This window comes from Nymphaea colorata, chromosome 13 (assembly GCF_008831285.2).
Source record: "Nymphaea colorata isolate Beijing-Zhang1983 chromosome 13, ASM883128v2, whole genome shotgun sequence".
Classification (NCBI taxonomy): Eukaryota; Viridiplantae; Streptophyta; class Magnoliopsida; order Nymphaeales; family Nymphaeaceae; genus Nymphaea; species Nymphaea colorata.
Genome location: NC_045150.1, coordinates 987,144 through 1,007,403, shown reverse-complemented (window position 1 = coordinate 1,007,403; position 20,260 = coordinate 987,144). Strand labels below are relative to the sequence as shown.

At 40.2% G+C, this 20,260-nt stretch overlaps 1 protein-coding gene across 1 annotated transcript in view; it reads right to left on the bottom strand.

Moving 5' to 3' along the window:
- The window catches only part of LOC116267223 (magnesium transporter MRS2-F-like), a 51,047-nt gene that overhangs the window by 19,402 nt on the left and 11,385 nt on the right, over nt 1-20,260 (bottom strand). The window contains exon 3 of the mRNA XM_031648836.2: nt 1,667-1,894. Within this exon, the coding sequence (XP_031504696.1) occupies nt 1,667-1,894 (228 nt within the window). The remainder of the gene's footprint in view (nt 1-1,666; nt 1,895-20,260) is intronic.

Sequence of the window (20,260 nt, the reverse complement as noted above, 5' to 3'; positions counted from 1 at the left end):
GAAACTCATATGGAATTGACCTCTTTCTCAAGAAAGGTTTCCACTAGTGGTCAATGATCAAGGTGAGCACAAGATCGAATCTGATTGAAGAAAATTTTGAGTACCCCTTATTTTTCAAAGGCTTTCTACATCTATTATCCTGCCCATGATTTGCTACCCTTCGGCAATAAAGGAAAGGAAAGGGGATTCCCACTTGAGGCCAGTTGTGGGCAAGGAGGGATTCAAAGCCCCAATGCTGTAGCTCATAGTCACAAGCTCTAATCTTCTAGACTGCAAGCCCCAGCCTGACTCCACCAAAGGAATACCTGCCAAAAGGAACCTTTCTTCCCCTTAGCAATTTTGTTTCAAATTAAAATGTGGAAACACATTTTCGTTTACTCTATAAGAATAATGTGTTCCCATTTGGTTGGTTTTGGTGGATTAATTGACTACATATCTGAGAAGAGAATACAATCTTTCAAAAGAACAACTTGTATGATGATAGATAGGGTTCAGGTTTGGCATAAGCCCCCTCATCTCCACATAGTATTGGAGCCTTTTAGCTCATTAATCACACTCCTAAACTTCACAACACTTGCTCCACCACAGCCTGGCAAGGGCGTGATAATGCCTTTGTGCACAAGGAAAATATAATACTTAAATAATTCTACAATTTTTTGTTGATGGATGGTGTTTGTATTCATCAGACAATGTACATTGTTCAGTTTCAGACTCAGTACTTTGATGGATCATGCCACTGTCTCTTACTTGAGCAAGGACTGAAGTAGGAGGCAAGATCGAGAGCATATCTAGCAACAGATCTTCATAAGAGATCTTATTTTAGACTTCCGGAGCCATGATGTGGAACCACATGATTCTACAATTGCTCTTGTTGAAGAGGGTTTTGACAAGGAACTTAAATACCCATCCATCAGCATAGTCCATGTATTTCGAAGTATGATATGAAAAATGCTAACTTGATCAAAGATAGGGTCAGGCATCAACACAGAAGAATCTAAGTTTGTAAGCAATTTGGTTGTTCACTTCTTGCTGCTAGGTCTTTGTAATTAAATGACTTAATGTAACCATATAACCAGCAAAAGAAAATTAAGAATGTGAATATAACATATGAATTTTTTTATTGAATAGCTCATGTACAAGAAAGGACGTCCCTTACATAAATCTATGTTAAAAACTGGAAATATCCTGAAACACATCATATAGTTCTAACGATAACAAAAGGTGCACTGGTAAAACAAAAGAAAAACAACATACATGGTGAAAGCTACCCATGCACATATACAGATATACTAGAAAAAAGAACAACTGAAAATACCCCAAGTGGGTCTGGCATCAAGGCTGGGACTTAAGTTGTCATGAAAGCAATCAGAATTCAAAGCACGCAAGGGCCAATAACTGCATAAGTCAAAGTATGCATAGGCCATGGGTATGAAGGTAATAGCCACTGTGTTTTATGCTGCTCGGGATGTGACCAAGTCTCATTACTGGAGTGTGGTGTCCTTATGTAAAACGTGACAAACAAAAGAACAACTGAACAAAAGAAGAACCGGAAAAGACATACCTGTTAACAAAAATATTAGTATGGCCTAAGACGGTAACTTTGAGTAGCCATGAGAATATTTTTCGGAAGAACACCAACCATCACAAACAAGATCAACAAACATACCTCAGATTCAAGACACCTGCAGAGAGATTCAAGACAAACTTCCAGCACTCTGAACTCGAAAGGCAATATCATGCTGGTAAGATCACCACAAGTTTTGTAGGGGACTTGCAACCTCCCAGAATTTCTTGCCCTAGGAGGACTGGTTAATGTTGGCTCAACAACAGTTCTAACAGAACAGAGTGTGTGCTTGTCGATAAGGTCCAGGGTTGCACCAGCACTCTCAGTTCCCTTAAGAAAGAAAATTAATTCTTAACATCAAATTCAGAAAATTGGTTACATTCATATGCTGAGTACAAATGTACTAGAAAACTTAATGGCGCAAAAGAAAAAGAAATGACTTACTTTATATATTAATGTAAAAGTCCATCTAAGTTAGACCCTTTTATGCCATGTCAATATTTCTGATATATTGGCTTGATCAGTATAGGCATGATCCAAGGGTGGCACTTGAGGACAAATAAACGTGGAAGATAATTTTGACAAGGCATCATTTTTTTTTTAATTTATTTCCTTACATTGTGTAACATTAAATCTGTTGTAGGTTTTCTTTGTAACTGGCTGATCCCTAAAATTGTGGATCTACTTGACTGTTGTACTCGGTGTATACATGTCAAGCTACAATGCATAATGATGTGTGCAATTTCCAATTTACTAAAGATTTCTTTTCGTATCAAAGAGTGCATGGGAAAGTGCCCATCGGAAAGTGCCCATCTCCTTTCTGCTGCTTTGTCATGGCTGCCATGAACAACCCACCATCTGCTCCTTCATCTAACAGTGGGAATGATGACAGAGTCTATGCAAATTCTTCACCCTTCTGCATGCACCACTCAGATAATCCAGGTGCAGCGCTCATGTCTACTCCTTTGACCAAAGATAATTACTCCACATGGTGATGGGCCACGAACATGGCACTTAGTGCCAAGAACAAGTTTGGGTTCATGGATGGCTCTATTTCCAAACCAACATCAAGAAGTCCTGATTATCAAGCATGGGTACGTTGCAACAATCTAGCGCACTCATGGTTGATCAACTCTTTGTCCAAAGAAATCACCCATAGTGTCACCTATGCAAACGAAGCCCAGGATGTCTGGACCGATTTGCAGGAACCTTTTACTCCAGGTAATGCCGTCTGAATCTATCAATTAAAAAAGATGATTTTAGTTTTGCGTCAAGAACAATCTCCACTGGCTTCTTATTTTACCAGTCTGAAAGCATTATGGGAAGAGCTTGCATCTTATTCCACTATTGCAGCATGTACTTCTGGTGCTTTTAAAGAATTCAGTACTTGTGAAGATTGTGAAAAGGTCTATCAATTTTTCATGGGCCCTAATGAAGAGTTTAGTGGTCTCTGTAGTGAAATTCTTTCTATGGACCCACTAAGAAACATCAACAATGCCTATTATATAGTGTTACAAGAGGAGACCCAACACCTCTTGATATCTCAACTGGCACCATCAAAGAATGTAGCCCTCTTTGTGAAAACGTCATCCAATGAGTCCACCAGATATCCTTAAATGAGAGGGTCAGGATATTCTAGTGGCAACAAGAGTTTCAACAACTGACAACAACATAAGTGTGATTAAGTGCTATTATCAGCATGGTTATCCTCTGCACAGCTAACAGCCTATCCTGTGCCTCCTTCTGCTTAACTCTTATCCAAAACCACACGAAGCCCAGCTTCCCTCACGTAATGTAATTCTTCACTAGGGTTTAATTCCCTTAATCGTGCATAAATACATAATGTGATGGGTTGGGTTAATAAAAGCCTAACTGGACCCGACCTGTTACATAAAGAAATACTAAATTGGAAACACAGAAACAGGAAATAACAAAAGCAAGAAATAACAGAAATAACACTTTGTTAAATAAAAACTTTGCGCCTAACAATTTCCCCCCCTTTCAAGAACACCTAGTCCTCAAGGTGTAAAATCTGGAAATCTGAGAGTGATGTCCTCAGCCTTTTCCCAGGTTTCTGCGCTGTCGTTTGTATTGTTCCACTCAATTAACCATTCAATGGATTTTACTCTATTATGGGTGGTAGTGCGAGAACCCAGTCAGCGAAAAGGAACAGCTTGTGCTTGATCTTCTCTGATCGGTTCCAAAACGATTTCTTCCTCAGCTGGCAGTTGAGAGCAGGGTTTGAGTTTTCGAACATGGAATACTGGATGTATGTTACTCCCAGTAGGTAGTAACAACTCGTATGCGAGAGGTCCTACTTGCTTGATAATGTGGAATGGCCCAACGTATCTAGGAGCGAGTTTGTTGTATCTATAAATCAGGCCCAAACAAGACTAATGCTTCAATAATGTCACACTTGAAGCTTCCTTCAACACAACAAAGTAATACTCAAGAGGCCTCACCCAAGAGGAACAAAGAACATATATTAAATCCAATAAACACTACAAGAAGTTGCTACAAGGGCTGTACACCATATATATAATGGAGGGAACAAGAGAGAGGAGAAGGCTAGCCGTTGAAGACTAGTTCCAACGGCTAGATTTCTAGCCGTTGGGACTAGTCTGCCCTTTGTTAGATTTTGGGTGTCGAAGTATAACCCACGTCCAGATTGAGCAAAGGAAAGATAAGAGAGAGAATAGGAAAAGAGAAATGAGGAAGGGAGGTGAGTCTTTACATTCTCACACAACCCATTTATATAGTGATCCCTCTACACAATTTACAAGAATCTAGAATGAAACAATCACATTAATCTAGAGCCTAGAGTGAAGCAACATATTAATCTAGAGTCTAGAGTGAAACAACACATTAATCTAAAGTCTAGAATAAAACAATTACACAAATTACAATTATAACCCTACCTAGATAAATGCGCTCAAACATGGTTAGACATGTTGGATCTGATTCAATAGACATGTTGGATCTGGATCAGATTAAATTCAACATCTTATCGTCCTCCCTCAAGTTGTGTATGGTTTTGCACCATGTACAACTTGCCTTTTAGAAATCAGAATCGTTGCTTCGTTAGTCCTTTTGTAAATAAGTCTGCAACTTGTTCATCTGTATGAATATAAATAGGCTGAATCTTCTTGTCTTCCACCTTTTGTCTAATAAAGTGTTGATCAATCTCAATGTGCTTTGTTCGATCATGTTGTATGGGATTAAAAGCAATGTTAATAGCACTTTGATTATCGCACATTAACATTGACGTTTTAATCTTTTCTCCAATGTCTTCTAGCAAATGTCTAACTCATGTGACTTCAGCAACACCTGCAGCCATGCATCTGTATTCTGCTTCAGTGCTGGATCTTGCCACTGATAGAAATGTAGCACCAATATCTGAAACCAGAAAACAGCACTCACGCAGGAAGATAGAGAGAGAGAGAATGAAAACAAGAAGAAGCTGAGGAGAAGAAGCTGTGACCAGGATGGTCTGCCCATGCCCTATTTATAATTTCAATTTCAGAATTCAAAGAGTCTCCAATCGTAGAATCCTAGGAGACTCTTCACATAGTACAATGACATTAACTACCTCAACACATTCTACAAGAACGTAGAATCCTAAGAGACTTCACATGTTACAAGGACTTTGAACATCGTGAGAATGTGCTGGATTTTAACACCCTCCCTCAAGTTGTGCATGGTTTTGAACCATGAACAACTTGCTCTTCAAAAACCAGAAACGATACTTTGTTAATCCTTTAGTAAATATGTCAGCAGCTTGTTCATTAGTTCCAACAAAGACTGGTTCTATCTCCTTATTCTCCACCTTCTGCCTGATAAAATGCTGGTCAATCTCAATGTGTTTTGTTCGGCCATGTTGTATAGGATTGAAAGCAATGTTGATGGCGCTTTGGTTGTTACACATTAGTACTGAACTTTTAATTTTTTCTCCTATATCTTCTAGCAAGTGTCGAATCCAAGTCACTTCTGCCGTCCCTGCAGCCATACATCTATATTCAGCTTATGTGCTTGATCTTGCAACTGCTCTTTGTTTTCTACTACTCCAAGATACCAATTTTTTGCCTATAAAGATGCAAAAACCAGAGATAGATCTTCTTTCGTTTGGATCTCCAGCCCAATCAGCGTCAGTATATGTGATTAATTCATGATCAGCAACTTCATTTCCACTTTTACAATACACTAATCCATCTCCAACAGTTCCCCTGAGATACCTTAGTATCCTTTTAACTGCATTCATATGTATGTCCCTTGGTGCATGCATAAATTGAGACACTTGATTTACCGCATAGGTAATATCAGGTCTAGTAAATGTTAAATATTGCAAGGCAGCAACAATGCTGCGATATTTGGTGGGGTCTTCATATGTTTCCCCATCATTTATGCTCATTCTTTGGTTCAGAACACTCAGTGTTTCAGCAGGCTTACAACCTTTCATGCATGTTCTGTCCAATAGGTCAAGAGTATATTTTTGTTGTGTCAAGGTAAGATGATCTCCTTGCCTATCAACCCCAAGAAAATATCGCAGGCTTCCAAGGTCTTTCATCTTAAAGTTTCTCATTAACAAACCCTTTATCTCATCAAAGTGTTTTTCTGAGCTCCCTGTAATGATGATGTCGTCAACATATATAAGGAGGAGGGTAATAACATTTTCTTTCTTGAAAATGAAAAGGGAATGGTCGAGAGGACTGTTTTGAAATCCGTATTCCGTAATTTTGTTTGAAAAACTATCAAACCATGACCGCGATGCTTGCTTAAGTCCATACAAAGATTTTTTTAGTTTGCAAACTCATTCACTAGAGTCCTTTTCAACAAAGCCAAGAGGTAGCTCCATGAAAACTTCTTCCTTCAAGTCACCATGAAGGAAGACATTCTTAACGTCTAATTGATTTAGCTTCCACCCATATTTAACAGCAAGGGATATAATTATGCGAACGGTTCCCATTTTGATTATGGGACTGAACGTCTCATCATAATCATGCCCAAACTATTGAGTAAACCCTTTTGCTACTAACCTTGCTTTGTGTCTTTCTATGCTGTCGTCAGGTTTGTATTTGATTTTGTATACCCACTTGGAGCCCACTATGTTCTTTTCGTGTGGTCTTGGAACGATCTCCCATGTTCCACATTCATGCAAGGCATCCATTTCTTCTCTCCTAGCCTTTCTCCAATAATGTGATTTAGATGCTTGATCAAATGAAGTAGGTTCTTCTTCCTTGCCAACTTTTGCCATGAATAACTGAAAGTCAAGTGATAAAGAATCATAGCTAACCCACCTGTGAATAGGATGGCGAATGTGTTGGGAACTTCTAAGGTGGGGCATGTTGTCTTCTTCATTGTGAGCATCTTTGTCCCTTAGTCGTCGACTGTAGGTGAGACCCAAAAACCGATGTGAATTGTTGCTCTGTTCTTCATTATTGCTTTCGTGATGACTTGATGATTGTGTTGGACTCTCTTGATTTTCACTTTGGGCCACATCCGACGACTGTATTAATCTCTCTTGATCTTGACCCCGAGACACATCATTTTCTGAAGCAGGATCTGCATTGAATAACTGTGTACTGATCCAGAGATCATAAGATTCAAGAGTCATAGGCATTTCATTAGTGTCATCAAAACTATGTTCATCAAAAATAACATTTCTTGAAGTCTTGATGCGTTTAGTTGTTGGGTCATAGCATCGAAAACCTTTATATTCATCAGCATATCCAACAAATATACATTGAATAGTTTTGTCTTGAAACTTGTTCCCCAAGGCAACATCAATGTGAACATAGCATACATAGCCAAAAACCCTCAATTTCTTATAATCAGGTTGTTTGCCTAAGAGTGTGAAATATGACGATTTAGACATCAAGAGTGTCATAGGCAAACAATTTATTATGTATACAGCTGTATGGAAGGCTTCAGCCCATAAAGAAATGGGCACATTAGTATCATGCATCATGCTCATGGCGCTTTCAACTATATGTCGATGTTTTCGCTCAACTACACCATTTTGTTGTGGTGTATAAGGGCAGGAGATTTGTCTAGTTATCCCTTTTTCACGTAGAAATTCAATAAAATCAAGTGAGGAATATTCTCCCCCACCATCACATTGAAAATGCACCACATTGCATGAAAATTTGGTTTGAATCATGGCATAGAAGTTCCGAAATATGTGGAGTACTTCTGATTTGTGTTTCATGAAGTAAATCCACGTGAAACATGAGTAAGAGTCAATGAATAAGACATAATATCGTGAACCAGACATGGAATCAATAGAAGCTGGCCCCCAAACATCAGAAAAAATAATTTCAAAAGGTTTGGAAGCCATTTGATTTATATTATGAAAAGGTAAAACATGACCCTTACAAAGTTCACAACTTGAACATTTTTTGACACTTGGAGTAAGAGGTAAACTTGATCTTGGAATGAGACTATCTGTGACAAGTTTTTCAACAAAATGTCGGCCACAATGTCCCAACCGATTATGCCATAGATCATGCTCCAAAAATTGGTTAGAGACCCTTACTTTTGATTGGAAATGGCAAGAACTTGAAGCTGGTGACGCATTATGAGAAAGAGAAAATGTCTTCAATCCTATACCAAAGGTGGACGAATCCTTAGGTAGACATTCCTTGAGGACATACATATTCCCTTGACGCTCCCCTTTAGTGAACATTTTCTTCGTTTGGAGGTCTTTGACATAGACAGAAGAAGGTGTGAATTCAACAGAAGAGTTTGCATCATCAATGAGTTTAGAAATGGATATGATGTTCTTTTTTATATTAGGAGCAAGAACAACATTAGACAATGATAGAGAGGAAGATGACAATGGAATATGTGCATTTCCAATATGTGTAATGGGATGAGATTTTCCATCACCTGTTATAATGCAGTTTCTACCATAATGAGGGGATAAGTTAGTCAATTTACCTGCATTCCCTATCACATGAGTAGCTGCACTTGAATCCAAGAACCATTCTCCTGCTCATTTTGCTTTATAGTCATCTTTGAGAATGCGGTCATCAATAGTTGTTGCATATCTTCATCGGTGGATTTAGGATTTTGTCCTCGTTTGTAATCATGTCTTACCCCTTTGTTTTTATTTTGAGGATTAAACCAGCATTGTGCCTTCATGTGCCCTTTCTTGTTACATTGAAAACAAACTGGTATCCTTCTTGAAGTATTCAATTGAGGCATACCTTGATTATTTGGTGTCGGTAGAATGCCGCGACCACTTTGATTAAAGTTCTCATGGTTCTGACCAAATTTTACATTCATGGCCAACACATTTTGGGAGATCCCTTGATCAGTCCTTTCAATGACTCTTTTCATATTCATTTCGTGTTGGAGAAGTTTACCTTGTAATTTGTTGAAGGAAGGCAAAACAGGGAGCACCTCAAGAGCTGTAATAAAAGCATGATAATCATGCCCAAGTCCACTTAAAGTTTGTTACACTTTCTCCTTATCATAAATGTTATTCCCTGAAGCAGCAAGTTGGTCTGCGACAGCTTTAATGCGCCCCAAATAATCCATGATAGATGTTGAACCTTTGTTCAAATTCTGAAATTCTTTCTTTAAGTACATAATCCGAGCTTCTGATATTTGGGAAAAGGTATCAGCAAGGGTTTCCCATAATTCTTCTGCAGTACAGCCATCAGAAACTGAAAGTAACACTTGTTGAGATAGCGTAGATAAAATATATGCAACAAGACTTTGGTCACGTCTCATCCACACAACATGTTCAGGGTTGCTAATTTCTTGAACAGCAATGACCTCTCCTGCCTCATTCTTTATTTCCTGCAAAACAGATATTGGTGGAGCCCTTGTTGAACCATCGAGATGTCCAAAAAGGCCTTGACTTCTTATAAAAGGCATGATCTGCCTTTTCCAGGTTAGATAATTCTCATGGTTGAGTTTTTCGGTAATAAGGTGAGGAAGAAAATTTGAGGACATACCAGACTGCGAAAGGTTTTCCATGACAGCATAAAAAAAGGGTATACAAGTAAAAGATGAGAGGGAAAGAAGACACGATATAATAAGATGTGTCCTTAGGTAAGCAAGAAGAAAAAGGAACAAGAATTACGCAAGAGAAAAGTAAATTCAGGATCAAGACAAGATGAGAAAAGAGTTCTAACCAGATCAGACCTGTTTGGGCATTTTGTTAGGTAGAGATAACGTAACCTGGTGCTTTGATACCATGATAGAAATGTAGCACCAATATCTAAAACCAAAAAACAGCACTCACGCAGGAAGATAGAGAGAGAGAGAGAATGAAAACAAGAAGAAGCTGAGGAGAAGAAGCCGTAACCAAGATGGTCTGCCCAGACCCTATTTATAATTTCAATTTCAGAATTCGAAGAGTCTCCAATCGTAGAATCCTAGGAGACTCTTCACATAGTACAATGACATTAACTACCTCAACACATTCTATAAGAACGTAGAATCCTAAGAAACTTCACATATTACAAGGACTTTGAACATCGTGAGAATGTGCTGGATTTTAACAGCCACTGCCTTTTGCTTTTGACAACTCCAAGACACAAGATTACGTCCAATGAAAATACAAAAACCAGACATGGACTTTATCTCCAGCCCAATCTACATTTATGAATGTCATAAATTGATGTCCAACAGTTATATTTTCACTCTTACCATAAACTAAGCCATCTCCTACTGTCCCTTTTAGATATCTTAATATTCTTTTGACAACATCCATGTGAGTATCTCTAGGTGCATGCATAAATTGAGATACTTGATTCACAACATATATAATATCTGGTCTAGTGAATGTAAAATATTGAAGTGTCTCAACAATACTTCGATATTATGTAGGATCTTCATATAACTCTCCATCCTGAGCACTTAGCCTTTGATTTAGAACACTAGGAGTACCAACAGGCTTACAATTAGACATATATGTCTTTTTCAATAGATCTAACGTGTATTTCTGTTGTGTCAATGTGAGGCGATCATTGTGCCTATCAATCTCCACTCCAAGAAAGGATCATAAATCACCAAGCTCTCCACAGGCTTACAATCCGACATATTTGTCTTTTTCAGTAGATCCAACGTGTATTTCTGTTGTGTCAATGTGAGGCAATCATTGTGCCTATCAATCTCCACTCCAAGAAAGGATCGTAAATCATCAAGCTCTTTCATTTTGAAGTTTTGCATCATCAAACTTTAACTTCTTCTATGTGTTTTTCTGAATTGCCTGTGATAACAACATCATCAACATATATAAGAAGTAAAGTAAATATGTTTTCCTTTCGATAGATGAAAAGAGAGTGATTTAAATTTTAAAGGACATCTCTGAAAACCACATTCTTGAATCTTGCAGGAGAAACGATCAAACCACAAGCGTGAGGCCTGTTTGAGTCCATAAATAGATTTTCTTAGTTTACAAACCCATGCATGAGGATCTCCTTTCGTATATCCTGGAGGTTGTTCCATATATACTTCCTCCCTCAAATCACCATGAATAAAAGCATTCTTTACGTCCATTTGATGTAGTCTCCATCCATATTCAACTGCCAATGATATAATCACACAGATTGTTCCCATTTTGATCAAAGGTCTGAATGTTTCATCATAATCTCTGTAACATGGGTACGGCTCCAAAGAAGGAGTACCCATCCGGTACCGATACGGGTACGGCACCCGGTACGCCAATTTGAGGCGTTGACCGTACCGGGTATGGTCAACGCACTGGAGGCCGTATCCATCCATTTTTGGACACGGTCAAAGTTGACCGAGTCCAAATGTCTGTTTTTTTATTTTAATGATTATTTGATTTTATCTTTTAAAACTATGTTAACGTTAAAAAACCTTAAGTTCGAAACCCGTTTTCGTTTTTTTAAGTTTTCTCCTCTCCGGTGACGGCAGCGACAGGGAAGGTAGGGGTGGCGAACGCAGGGTCCTCTCCGGCGACGGCAGCAGCGAAACAAAGACGACAGTAGCGGCAGAACGGCAGCGGCGACGGCAACAACGACTGTGATTTTGTACACCCATTGGCAACCAATGGATTGTTTATGAGGGAGACTAGTAATTGTCCATGTGCCATTTTGCTCAAGAGCCTCAATCTCTTCAGCCATGGCATTCTGCCAATGGGAATGTTTCACTGCTTCACCAAATGTGTGGCGTTCAACATCACTTATAATGGAAGACAAGAAAACAGAGGATGAAGGAGAAAGTTTAGACTCATTTAGACACTTCTGAATAGGATATATGGTACTTGAAGATGACTGACTAGATCCTGGAGAAGCTTCATACATTGGATTATGTGAAGACATTGGGGCAAAAGTAGGCCTAGAGATAGGTTGGTGGATAGCATGTGTTGAACAAGAAAAGTTTTATGTTTTAGGAGGTTCCTTGTAATATTAAAGAGTTATAAGATCTCTTTAATATTTTCCTTATTTTCCATTGAGTTATTTTGTAAATCCCTTTTTACCCTAATCTCTTTTATAAGAGAGATGAGGGTTATCGTAAGAAGGTGTTCTCAAGGTTCAATCTCACGGCAGCTTCTCTCTCTCACTCTCTTCTTCTCCGCTGCAACATGGTATCAGAGCTACGGACGTGACTGGAGACTTGAAGCACACAGCCAGCGCGCGGACGTGACGCACACCGTCGGCGATCCTCCGTCTCCTTTCAGGCTTGATCTCTTCTACTTCCTCCGTCTTCTTTCTCCTTCATCTCTCGCCTGTTCTAGTTGCTGTTTTCCAGCAACGGAACAGTGTGGAGGAGTCTATTCACGCTAGGACAGATGCGTGAATAGACTCCAGCCGTGGATTTTTCAGAAGTATATATAGTATTGCAGCTGTGTGGGAGTCTGCGCTGATTAATCGCCTATGGTTTGATATGTTATATGATCAACGCAGCCAAGTGGAGGACTGCTATCTATGACGTCTATGGCAAGTTTATGTTGATTGTTTTATTTGCTGTCATTATTCATGATCTGTGAAGGATAAACTGTGGTACAACAGCGTTAGATGCATAAATAGATAAGTCGTTGGTCAGCGCAAACAATGCAAACAGTGGGGATTCGTTTTCAGTTGTGGGCTTGCTGGTAGCAGCGTTTTTCTGTCTTCAGATTGCAGTCTTCTTTGTTGTGGTATTGCTGTCAACAGTTGGACAGCAGGTTGATTGTTTCTGCGCATCTAACGTTGCCGTGTGGGACGTCGGTTCTTGTTGATCAGTTTCTTTCTCAATAGAAATATATATATATATATATATATATATATATATATATATATATATATATATATATATTCTCTCGCTATTGGTGGTTGATCTCTTGTGGACAGATTTATGATGGCTGAAAGTAATAAATCTGATTTTTCTCATGAAGTTAAAAGTGGAGGAAATCCATTTTCGTATGGTTCTACTGTAAAGTTAGATGGATCTAACTATGAGATTTGGTCTCGTGTGTTTATGATGTCTGTGATTGGACATCAAAAGGAGCATGTTATAGAAGAAAACGAACCTGTTGAAAAGAGTGGAAAATATAGTTCATGGAAGGGAGATAATAATATTGTCATGTCATGGATCATGAATAGTGTGCAACCCCAAATTGCATCAATTATTGCATACTACACCTCGGCTAAGCAAATGTGGGATTTCTTGAAACAGACTTACTCGAATGACAGGAATATTAGCAAAATATTGCAGGTAGAGGAGGAACTACTTAATCTGCAACAGGGTGACCAAAGTCTTGCTCAGTACTTCGCTTCCCTTAAGTCCATCTCTGAGCGACTTAAAGCATTACGTCCTCCATGTCCAACATGTTATAAGACCCATGGTGAACAGTCTATGGTTGCGAAATTCCTACAGGGTCTCTCCTCTGAATATGCAGTAGCAAAGGCTCAGATGCTGACTGGAGCAGAAATCCCTGATCTAGCTGAAGCCTACAACAGGCTTAGTCGTCTTGTTGTGACCCTCTCTTCACCTGCCAGTGATATCCATGCCTCTGCCTTAGCAGCTTCAGGAGGACGTGGACGCGGTTTATTCAGGGGAAGAGGCATGGGCCGTGGGTCAGGAGGAGGTCGGGGGAGATTTCAGTGCACTTATTGTGGGAAAATAGGTCATTTGGAAGACAGATGTTGGGATAAACATGGTCGTCCTACTGCAGCGCCATCCTTAGGCAGAAATGTTACATCAAAGCTAGGAAAGAACTCTTTACAGTCTTCTATTGGAGCGGCCCAAGCAGCGTCATCAGTAGTAGATGAGTCTTTATCTTCTTCTCAGTCTGAGACAATGACTGTGAGTATCAATAAGTCAGAGTATGAGGACTTTCTAGCACACAGATCTACTCAGCCATCGGCCTCCACAGTTATGACTGACAGCGCTATGTCTGTTGACACTATCTCACATGATACAGGTACTACTTGGATTATTGATTCTGGGGCATCGAGGCACTTTTGTAGTACGCCTTCTATGTTTACTGTGCTACACTCACTACCTCAGATACGTCATGTGAGACTTGCAGATGGTAGATTGTCACCCATTATGGGATATGGAGATATCAAGATCTCTCAATCTATGACTATTCCCAATGTGTTATATGCTCCTAAGTTTCCCACAAATTTGTTATCTGTCGGACAATTGGTTAATGATTTACATTGTCGTGTTACGTTTGACTCTGGTTTATGTTCATTTCAGGACTTGCCTACTGGGAAGACGATTGGTGGAGGCTATGAGAAAGGGGGCATCTACTTCCTGTCGGATCCCGTGGGTATTGCAGCATCATCGATCACATCGTTGTCCTCCTCGTTCCAGTGGCATCTCAGACTTGGTCATCCATCTGTCTCCAAGCTCCGTCATCTCCTTCCACATCTCTCCTTACCAGAGTAGTTCCAGTGTGAAGCTTGTCAACTTGGCAAACACACTCGTAGTAGTTATTCATCGAGTCTTAGTACGTCCAGTTGTGGACTATTTGATCTTCTTCATGTTGATGTGTGGGGTCCTAGCAGAGTTGCTAGTAGGTCAAGATTTCGTTATTTTCTTATCATCGTAGATGATTATTCTCGAGTCACCTGGGTTTTCCTTTTGAAGGAAAGGTCTGAAGTCGTATGTACTCTCAAAAACCTTATTATTGAAATAAAGACCCAGTTTGGTATTCTTGTTAAAAACATTCGCACTGATAATGCTCTTGAGTTTAAAGCATCTACCTTAATGAAGTTTTACTCAGATAATGGCATTTCTCCTTAGTTTACATGTCCCCATACTTCCCAGCAAAATGGAATAGTTGAGCGAAAACATCGTCAACTTTTAAATGTGGCTCGTTCCCTTATGCTTCATACTAATCTCCCTGCATATTTTTGGGGAGATGCTATTCTTACTGCTTGCTACTTAACCAATCGTTTACCCTCATCCTCCATTGATAACCAGATCCCCATTAAACTTGTGCACCCACAAAGATCTTTGTTTCCAGTGGCTCCCAAAGTATTTGGTTGCACATGCTTTGTTCACATTCTTGGACCCACACGTGACAAATTGGGAGCCCAAGCCATTAAATGCATTTTCATTGGCTACTCCAGAAACCATAAAGGCTACAAATGCTTTGATCCCTTGACCCAAAAAGAGTATATCAGTGCGGATGTCACTTTCTTTGAGTCTCAACCTTATTATAGCCTCACTCCTATGTCTACTGAGATGCTACGGTCTCCAGACCCACTACCTATTCCTCCTATTCCTTTGGAGTCGTTCCCTGTTGAATCTCCTTCGTCTGTTGTGTCCAAGTTTCGTGATCCACCGCTGGTCTACACACGTCGACAGGACCCTTCTCATAATCTTTTGCCAACCGTTTCTCAGGAGGTAAGTACATCTGAAGCGCATAGCCCTACTCATTCTGATCCTTGTCAAGACTTACCTATTGCTCTTCGCAAAGGCAGACGACAATGTACTTTACATCCTATATCTCATTTTGTGTCTACTGATGGGGTTAGTAAAAATATGCAACAATTCATTCATGCTTTGGCTGCTCATACAGTTCCTACGTGTCACCAGCAGGCCTTATTAGACACTCGATGGAGACGGGCTATGCAAGATGAGATGGATGCCTTAGTGCAGAGGGGCACTTGGGAACTTGTTGATCCTCCTCCTCGATGTGATATTGTTGGCTCAAAGTGGGTATTCACAGTTAAGTATAATTCTGATGGTTCTTTGGAACGATACAAAGCTCGATTGGTTGCTAAGGGCTACACGCAGACCTACGGTGTGGATTTCTTTGAGACCTTCTCTCCAGTTGCTCGGTTGGGAACCATTCGTCTTATTATTTCTGTGGCTGTCCACCATGACTGGCACATGTATCAACTGGATGTCAAAAACGCCTTTTTGTATGGTGATCTTGATGAGACTGTCTATATGCAACAACCACCGGGATTTGAACGACAGGGGGAGTGTGGAAAAGTGTGCAAGCTGAAGAAAGCTATTTATGGACTCAAACAGAGTCCTCGTGCGTGGTTTCACAAGTTTTCCGAGGTAGTCTCACAGTGTGGCTTTGTGAGATCTCCTCTTGATCATTCCTTGTTTATCAAGAAGGCTTCCCGAGGTATAACTGTTCTCGTGGTTTATGTTGATGATATTATCCTGACAGGTGATTCTGATCAAGAAATTTTTGATGCAAAGTTGTTTCTTCAAAAACACTTTGTGACGAAAGATCTAGGTCATCTACGATACTTCTTGGGAATAGAAGTTGCTCGCAATGGTGAGGGTGTTGTTCTCTCTCAACGGAAATATGTCCTTGATTTATTGCAGGACACAGGGATGCTAGGAGCTAAACCGGCAAATTTACCTATGAACCCACGTATACATCTTCATGATGACCAAACAGAATTAGTGGATTCTAGATCTTACAGATCCCTTATTGGAAAACTTCTCTATGTTACCGTGACAAGACCAGACATTAGTTTTGCAGTGGGAAAACTAAGTCAATTTATGGAAAAACCAAGGAAAGTTCATTGGGATGCTGCTTTGATGGTGGTTAAATATCTGAAATCTTCTCCTGGCAAAGCCTTTTGTTCACAAAAGGCAAGACTCTGGAAGTGGAAGCCTATAGTGATGCTGATTATGCTGGCTAAGTAGAGGACAGAAAATCTACCACAGGATTTTGTGTATTTGTGGGAGGAAACCTCATATCGTGGAGAAGCAAAAAACAAGGTGTGGTGTCAAGATCTAGTGCAGAATCCGAATACAGAGCTATGGCTCAAACAGCAGCAGAAATGACGTGGGCTAGATCCATGCTATCCAGCTTAAGTGTGTCAATCACACTTCCCATGAAGGTGTATTGTGACAATCAAGCAGCCACACACATTACAAACAATCCAGTTTTCCATGAAAGAACTAAACATATTGAGGTGGATTGCCATTACATTCGAGATCTCGTTCAAGCAGGAACCATTGCCACTGCTCATGTTCCTTCAGAAGATCAAGCTGCAGATATCTTCACCAAAGCTCTTCCTATTGGTGATTTCTCTAGATGTTGTGACATGCTGAGCATGTTTAATATGTATGCTCCAGCTTGAGGGGGAGTGTTGAACAAGAAAAGTTTTATGTTTTAGGAGGTTCCTTGTAATATTAAAGAGTTATAAGATCTCTTTAATATTTTCCTTATTTTCCATTGAGTTATTTTGTAAATCCCTTTTTACCCTAATCTCTTTTATAAGAGAGATGAGGGTTATCGTAAGAAGGTGTTCTCAAGGTTCAATCTCACGGCAGCTTCTCTCTCTCACTCTCTTCTTCTCCGTTGCAACAGCATGTACGGGTAGATCAGCACAGTTTATCAAAGGAAGAACCGGTAGTAGGGATCGGGTTTGGAAATCGTTCTAGGTTCTCAGATGATGATGGCTTGGCCCCATGGGAGTTTGGGATTGCATTGGTGAAGATGGTGGCACAACATCAATGACTGGTGCAACAAATTTCTCATAAGCAAAATCATTTTGATGTGTTGGTATGACCGGTATATTTTCCAACCGTTTCAAATGGAAATTGGTGTTCATAGAAAACATCTCTACTAGTAAAAAGAATATGATTTTCAAGATCTTACACAAGGTAACCTTTTTTATTCGAAGGGTAACCAACAATACACATTTTTGGGCTCTAGGTAAAAATATAGCCCTCTCAACACTAAGTGTTTTAGCATAAAAAAGACACCCAAAGACACATAGATCATTATAATTGGGTCCATTGTTATAAAGAACCTCAAATGGAAATTTATTATTTAAAATTTCTGAGGGGATGAGGTTAATTAAAAAAATAGCAGTTAAAATACATGCACTCCAAAATGTGATTGGTAGATTGGGTTGAAAACAAATGGCATGGGCCAGTGATAGTGCTTCCTCTCTACATGCCTGTTCTGTTTAGTAGTGGATACACATGATGTTTGGTGATCAATGTCGTGTGTAAGGAAAAAATCTTGCATATTTTGAGCAGTGAATTCAGTTCCATTATCACTACACACACCCTGAACAAAAGTCTGAAATTGATTTTCTACCATGGCACAAAAACTCTTCATGCAAGCATATCTTTCAGATTTATATCGTATTAAAACACCCATGTTGATCCCTTAAAATCATCAACTGTGGTGAGGAAAAAATGTGCACTAGTGTGTGACATAGTGGCATATCCACCCCAAATGTTACAATAGATCAAAGCAAAAGGATTAATAGCAGAATTGTTACTAATGAGAAATGGAAGATGCGTAAAGACAAGCTTTACAAATAAATTCATCTGTAGGAATAATAATAATGTTCTTGTTCAATGAAAAAGCTCTATCAAAGGAGTGATGGCCAAGCCTCATGTGCCATAGGTGGGCCTTATTGTCCTGAATGGCAGTCAAAACATGTGAAAAGATGGCAAAACAAGATGGTACAGTCCTCCATGCAGCTTACCCAGTCCAATCAGAATCTTTACCAAAAGGTCTTGAAAGACAAATGATGAGAAAAAAAAAGAAACCAACGCTATTAGACGATTGGTTAAGTTTTGGAACAGATAACAAGTCATACTTGAATTGAGGTATATATGAAACATCTGAGAACAATATGAGGTAGAGCTCAGACTTTGTCAATTTTTGAAACAGACATATGTTGGCCATTGGGTAGATTAATGACAGCCACAGGTCTGGCATCCACATTTAACCAAGAAGCCAACTTACTGAGTTGGTCTTCGGTCAGTTGAGAGAGAATGTTGGTAGATTGAACGACATTGGATCCACCACCCTGTTGCTCTTTTCCAGTTTTGGAATTATCAGAAGTTGCTCCAGCTTTGGGATAATTAGGTGGATGTTATGCGCAAAGTTTTATTTCACAAAGTGTTATTTCCTGTTTCTGCGTTTCCAGTTTAGTATTTCTTTATGTAACGGGTCGGGTCCAGTTAGGCCTTTATTTACCCAACCCATCATGCTATGTATTAAGCATGATTAAGGGAATTAAACCCTAATGAAGAATTACAATACGTGAGAGAAGCTGGGCTTTGTGTGGTTTTGGGTAAGAGTTAAGCAGAAGGAGGCGCAGGATAGGCTGTTAGCTGTGTGCAGAGGCTAACAAGGTATCAGAGCACAGTGCTGCAACAGCCATGGCCGAGAGGATCACAGCGAGAGATGCGATCGCAGCAGTGGAACAGCACCGCAACCAGGTGGAAGTGGAGATAGGCGGCCTAGAAGGGCAGATGCACGTGATGGATCAACGTTTGGATGCAGTGGATGCACGGTTGGAGGCCATGTTGGCGGAACAGCAGGCGATGGCAGCGCTATTACGCGAAAGTCTTCAACAAGGTTCTTAACAACGTTCCTCTAACTCAGATAAGACGCAGTCAGACGACCGTAGGGGACACGTGTAGCCAGAGAACAGAGCAGGAGGCACAGCCTAGAGGCCCATGAAGATGGAGTTTTTGAGGCCTTGATCAGAGCGTTTGTAGGAGGGCTTAAGGATGAAATACATGTAGAGGCCCAAGCTATGAAACCCCGAACCTTATTAGACTGCTTTGAAATTGCGCGCACGGTGGAGGAGAAAAACAAGCAGCTGCACATCACAGACAGGGGCACTATCGGTAGGAGCTGGCTACACGCTAGGAGCAGCCAGCGTGAACCGATGAAATCTGAAGCCTTTCTGTATGTAATAGGGAGAAACAAGACAGGAAACGCGCCTCGACAATTCGTGAGACATCTAACGCCTAAACAAATAAAAGAAAAGAGGCGACAAGGCATATGTTTCCACTGCGATCGTCCATGGGTGCCAGGGCATAACTGCAAGAGAGTACATATGTATCTCGTGGAAGAAGAGGACGATCCACTGGATGATGGCGAGGACTCTCCCTTAGCTGCTGAAGTAGACGCCGCTGAGGAAAGGATGACACCAGAAATATCGCTGCATGCCCAGGCTGGTGATGAAGTTCCTCACTTGATGCCCTTGGAAGGCAAGTTGTGTGGCCGAAAGGTTAGTATACTGATAGACACAGGCTCGACTCACAATTTCACTTGTGAGAAGTCAGCTCGAGCTCTAGGATACAGTATGGAGGCTCAACCGGTGTTTGACGTTGTGGTAGGCAACGACAATACATTGAAATGCAGAGGCAAATGCCATCTGGAAATGTTGGAGATACAGGGTCTTCAGTTTTCCGTGCAGTTGTACATTCTGGCATGGTAGGGGCCGACTTGGTGTTGGGCATCTAGTGGCTGCGTGAAATTGGAGAGGTCGT